This window comes from Fukomys damarensis, unplaced genomic scaffold (assembly GCF_012274545.1).
Source record: "Fukomys damarensis isolate Sample0158 unplaced genomic scaffold, DMR_v1.0_HiC HiC_scaffold_34, whole genome shotgun sequence".
Taxonomy (NCBI): domain Eukaryota; kingdom Metazoa; phylum Chordata; class Mammalia; order Rodentia; family Bathyergidae; genus Fukomys; species Fukomys damarensis.
The window spans coordinates 15,301,793-15,307,792 of NW_022900946.1; the positions used below are offsets into that span (position 1 = coordinate 15,301,793).

General features: G+C 43.5%; 1 protein-coding gene across 2 annotated transcripts in view; it reads left to right on the forward strand.

The window, feature by feature from the left end:
- Usp7 (ubiquitin specific peptidase 7) overlaps positions 1–6,000 on the forward strand; it is a 42,578-nt gene that overhangs the window by 11,243 nt on the left and 25,335 nt on the right. For both annotated transcript variants that reach the window (XM_010644181.2, XM_010644182.2), the window contains exons 4-7: positions 2,198–2,336; positions 2,953–3,041; positions 4,107–4,215; positions 5,501–5,631. In XM_010644181.2, coding sequence (XP_010642483.1) covers positions 2,198–2,336; positions 2,953–3,041; positions 4,107–4,215; positions 5,501–5,631 — 468 coding nt within the window. The remainder of the gene's footprint in view (positions 1–2,197; positions 2,337–2,952; positions 3,042–4,106; positions 4,216–5,500; positions 5,632–6,000) is intronic.

Genomic DNA, 6,000 nt, shown 5'->3' on the forward strand with positions numbered 1-6,000 from the left:
AGCTCAAGTTCTTATGTTAGAAGCGAGCAGCCCATGGACTCAGGACCCGTCCTGCTCTGACCGCCGAGCCCCATGCTGGCTTCTCATCTTGTGGCGGCTGCCCGAGGGCAGGGTGGTTGCTGTCAGAGCCGGAGGGGGGCACTCTTGTGCCACAGCTAATTCCTGTGGTTAATGGACAGATCAAACACTCATTGGGGCATTCACAATGTTATTAGCCCTGAATTTTTTCTTTTTCTTTTTTTGAGACAGGGTCTCACTACATAGTTCAGGCCAACCTTGAACTCACTATGTAGCCTACGGTAGCCTTGAACTCAGCAATCCTCCTTCCTTGGCCTCACAAGTGCTGGGATTACAGGTGTGCACCACTACACCCAGCTTTGCCCTCTGACTTCTTTTAGAGGGAAATTTTTTCATACCCTTTTTAAAAGGGAGATTAGCTGGGGATTTAGCTCAGTGATGCCGCTGCCTGCCTTGTAAGCATAAGGTCCCGAGTTTGATCCTGGGTGCCTAAATAAGTGAGAGGCATAGTATTATAAAATGTCTTAAAATTGAAGGTCTTCATGAACATTCTGTTTAGCTGAAATCAAAGATTAGAGGCTTTATGCTTTTATGAGTATTTCAAACTTTCTACTCACTTGACCTCAAAACTTCATGAATCCTCTCTTAATCAGTATCAGACATTGACAAACTATCGGTGAGGCGTGTGGATTGCTTGCTTATTCGGACCCCATCTGCCCCAGTCTTCCCTGCCATGATTGTGGTCAGTAGAAGCCTTCAGTAGGGAATGTTCTTCAGAGGGCACCAGCTTTAGCTGTCTTCTAAATGTCTCCAGTAACGCAACTCATTTTCTTTTAGAGTTAAGTATCAGGCCAGGCTCTGAGGTATAGCTCAGTGGTAGAGTGCTTGCCTACCATGTGAGGCTTGATCTCCAACAACATGAAAAAGAAAAGAAAAAAGGTGCCAAGACAGTTCTATGCTGCTGCCAGGGTCTTTCCTGTCTGTCAGTCTCCCCCCCACCCCTGTTCATTTTAAGATGTGATCCAGTGAGTATTTGGGCTTTGTTTTTATCTGTAGGGTTTGTCCGGTACAGTAGTTTGGAAAAAGTGAGCTATACCTTGTAAACCTCCTTAGCAAGCACAAGTTCCCATCTGAACAACGCTGTTCCACTTGCTATATGTAGAGGTTCAACCCATTGCAGAGGTCAGTAGTAGCAATCATGTACAAGGCTTCAGGTACAAACCATTCCTTCAGTGGGCTTCACAGTGCTGTCCTTTTTGGATTCTAGGCCTTTTCCCAAGATCACTCTGTGTCTGTCCCATGCCCTCATGTGCCAGCTGTTCTCTACTGGCTGTAATTGACACCTAACGCTTGCTGAATTCTGTGATGCCACTGGGCCCCCTGGCGCCTCCCTGTGGCCACCTGTGCTTTCTGCAGTAGGCTCTTCTGACATGTTATGGGGGATTGCTGGGGAGCCAGCGTGGCACAGGATCAGAGGGACACCTAATCAGAAGAACCCAAAGTTGTGTGTCTGTATGTCTATTCTTTTTATTTCTGTTTTCTTTGAATTTGTCACTGGGAATTGAAACCAGGACCTTGAGCATAGTAGATGAGCACACTACCACTGAACTACATGCCCTAGTCCTCTTGTTGATTCTTTTCAAATTATTCTTACGTGACCAGAATAAGAATTGTTTTGTTTTTGCACTGCCGGGGATTATACCCAGGTTCTTGCCCATGATAAATAAGTGTTCTGCTATTGAGGTGCATCCCCCTGTAGTCTGACAAAATCAGAAATGCAGACTAAGGTCAAATCTAAGACGAAGCTCAGAAACTTCTACTTTGTAGATAGAAGTTTGCTTTGTTGTGTTTGCTCTGTGGTTTAGGCTGGCCTCAAACTGGAAGCGATCCTCCTCCTGCGTTAGCCTTCTGAGTGCTGGGATTACAGGCCTGCACTATCATGCCTGGCTGTAGAGAGAATTTTAAAAATTGGCCTCAAATGTTTTAGGATTTAAAAAATAGATAAAAACCATGAATTAAATTGCCCCTATGGGGACCCACAGATGCTTTTCTCCTTTAAAGGTGAATATACCCCTCAACCCAAAACAGGAAGGAATTTTGTGCTGGTTCTGGTGTCATTAAGAATGTGTCAACATGCATTAAGTGCATCAGCTAAGGCGTAGGTTCTGTTTCTGAACAGGTCATGGTCTTGTCATGCGCAAGCAGTGCTGAAGATCATAAATTACAGAGACGACGAGAAGTCCTTCAGCCGCCGCATCAGCCACTTGTTCTTCCACAAGGAAAACGACTGGGGCTTCTCCAACTTCATGGCCTGGAGCGTGAGTAGCAGTGCCTTTGGTCTGAATACTCTGAGCAGCATTGCACATTGTGCTATTTTTTTTTTCTTCAGATCTTTTATTCATTTTAGAATGAGACATTTTTTTTTAAGAATGAAATTTTTGCTTGCAAGTTGGATACATGTCTGTGAAAATGTATTTGGTTTTTTGGCTTAGGTTTTTGGCACACCCATGTGGATTCAAGTCTCAGCTTTTAAGCACAGTGGACAGTCCTTCCCCACTGGCTGAAGCTGTTTAAAAAGACATTATTCTGGGGCCCCCTCCTGAAATTGGGTCCTCCTGCTTGGTGTCGTATATTGTAATTTTCAGGATAGTTTGTTTTGGCTCCTTTTTGCAGAGATAGTAACCAGTGGAATATTAGTTTTTCCCTCCACTCTGCTCTGATGAGAAGGTGCTTACGCTCCCATCTAGGCTGTGGCATGAAGCCCCTCACCTCTGGTGTGCCTCCTGCAGTTTTTTGTCCAGAGACATTATTTCAAAACACAAAACAAAACAAAAATAGTATTTTAGTGTAACTACAAGAGTAATTACTTCTTTGGGATAAAATGAGCATTTGCAAGTTCTTATGCAAGTTGGATATTCTCATTTTTTTCCATAGGAAGTGACTGATCCTGAGAAAGGATTTATAGATGATGATAAAGTCACTTTTGAAGTCTTTGTACAGGCGGATGCTCCCCATGGAGTTGCGTAAGTTTTTCTTTAATTAGGTGCTATTAAAAAAGACCTTTTGTGTGGTACTGAAGAAAGATTAGCAATGCATGTGTTTATGGTTGCCCCTCAGCACACAGATTATAGACCGCTGGTATCACTCACTCATTTAACAGCTTTCTTGAGTATTCCTTCACATCGCTCACTGCGGAACACTAGGAATATAACTGTGGATGACCAGATAGCTATGCTTTTGGTCTTAAAGCACATGCACTGTGGTCTGGTAGAGGAGCCACAGGAGAGTGGCTCTGCCCTTTGATTTGAAGAGGACAGGGATATGGAAACCTGGCTATGGTCGAACAGGGGAACAGTGAGTGGGTCACCACTGGCAACTCCAGTGGTGGGTGAGGCCACCAGCTCGATCCTGAGGGCCAGAGCCTCATCCCAGTGCCGACTGCACAGTTCACCTCTCTGTGATGTGCGGGGTGAGGGGAGGTGGGACGTGGCTCAGCTTTCAGGTAGCAAACATTGCAAGTGTGGAGTGAGGCACAGCCCACAGTCTACCTTTCCCTCTCACTGGCTGCCAGAATAGCAAAAGAAGGGAAGAAAGTTTTAGGAGTTTAGAAGTCTGAGCTAAAACTTGGGAAGCATATGTTCTGATCTTGTCTTAGGTTTATAAGATGGGTCTCCGCTCTGTCTGTGTCTTCCTGGCTGCACAGATGCCCTCTATAATGTGTGTATAATAACACTGCTCAGTGAGGCACGTTTGATACAAATGTGAGGGCATTATCAGTGTCTGTTGAGTGCTGACCTTGATAAATACCATCACTGCTGTCAGCCGTCAAAAGAAAAGTGATGGATGGTTATGTGAATGCTGGAATCAAGTTTATACCGGTCACAGAAGTGAATCGGTGATCATCGAAGGGAGCTGTGTGTGATAAGAACTCAGGCTTCACTGTACTTAGTGTGTGGGCTTGATGATGAGGGTGTGTAGACCTGGCTCCAGTGTGCAGATGGCAGAGGTGACAGCACACACCTGCCGAGTCACACTGTACCCCACACAGTGCAGAGACCGATTACCTCAAGCTTGGTCTGTTTTTCCAGGTGGGACTCAAAGAAGCACACAGGCTATGTCGGTTTGAAGAATCAGGGAGCAACTTGTTACATGAATAGCCTGCTGCAGACTTTATTTTTCACGAATCAACTACGCAAGGTAAGTAGACCGTACTTCACCCACTGCGTTCTGTCAGGGAATAGGGACCATCAGGGTCCTCAGCAGGGCCTCTTCCCTCCTGTGCCATGGTGCTGTGCATATAGCAGCCGCGGCCAGGCTGCAAGTAGTTGTCTTTCCCAGGTGCCTGCTGCTCAAGTTCACTTTGGTGACCTAAAGATTACTACGGCCAGTGCAATTTTACCGACCCATTGTTAATTGTGTTAGAAGTAATAAAATATAAAGGTTTTCTTAGAAAAAGAAGCCATTTACGTTTCATTTTACTTATCAAATATTTTTATATCAAAATTGACAACTTGAAAAATTATAGACCAAGTCTGATTTTCACTAACAGTGGATGTGACTTATCTTTGTGAGCATAAAAAGAGTAGACAGGCAAGGTGTGCTCGCTGGCTGGCTGGCTGGTTTATTCATATTTTTTTGTTCTGTTTTTTTGGTATGGGGGATCAAACTTGGGACCTTGCACTTGTCATATTTATTTTTATGTATAGGGAGGGAAGGAGACAGGTTCTCAATCTGTAGTTGAGGCTGGCCTTGCCTCAGACTCCCAAGTGCTGGGATTACAGGTATGTGCCACCACACCTGGAGTGGCCCACACTAGTAATCCCAGCACTGTGGGAGGCTGAAGCAAGAAGATCCCAACTTCAAGCCCAGCTTGGGCAACTTGGTGACTTAGGGAGACCCAGTCTCAAATTTATAAATGAGCTGGGGATGTAGTACAGAGCCCTTGGGTTTGATCCTCGTACCACAAACGTAACGAAACAACAACAACATATTGAATCTAATGTAGGATAGTCATTTCTATTTTCAGAATTTTCTTCAAACAGCGTAAAGCAATCCAGACAGTGGGCACTTCTGGTTGTGGGGGCACGGGCTGCTTCACCTGCCTTTTGTATTTCCTGTGCATGCTTCCGGCAGATTACCACAGTGGGGTTGTAATGTGATGGGGTAGCTGGACTGGGAAAGTGGGGTGCCGTTTAAAATTTCCATCAAATCTCTTATTTATATAAGTAACTAAATTGAAAATGTTGTTCCAAGAAGTCTGAAGTGAATGTGGTACTCCCTGGGTGTGGTAAGCCATAGTTAACTAAAAAAAAATTTTTTTTGGCCTTGTTTTCTCTAGATTGTCTCTAAAGGTACTACGTTTCAAATTTTTCTGATGTATATTGGGATAGTTAAAAAGCTGTCGCAATTGCCTTACCCATTATGATATCAGAAACTATAGTTTTACATAAAATTAAATTATTTCTAAAATCAATTCTTTTAGGCTGTGTACATGATGCCAACAGAGGGTGATGATTCGTCTAAAAGCGTCCCTTTAGCATTACAAAGAGTGTTCTATGAATTACAGCACAGTGATAAGCCTGTAGGAACAAAAAAGCTAACAAAGTCTTTTGGGTATGTATCAGAAGTCTGCCTCTCCATTCTGCTTCCTTTTTTGGGATAAATGAGAGGAGAATAGGGAAAAAAAGAGTATGGGTTAGGTATTTAATTCAGGGAGGCTTGGGCATATTGTTAGTGTTTTTATCATTGTATTTTGTTTCTCATTTTTGGACAATAGAGGCTTTGTTTTAGGATTTTGTTTGAGAGGACCGGGGATTTAGCTCAGTGGCACCGTGCCTGCCTCGTAAGTGGAAGGTCCTGAGTTCGATCCCTGGTACCCAAAAAAAAGAAAGAAAAAGGATTTTAATTGAGAAGTAATTAACCACTTAAAGTTGTACCTTTAAAAAAAAAACCTTTTTTCAAAAAAAAAAAAAAAAAAAAAAA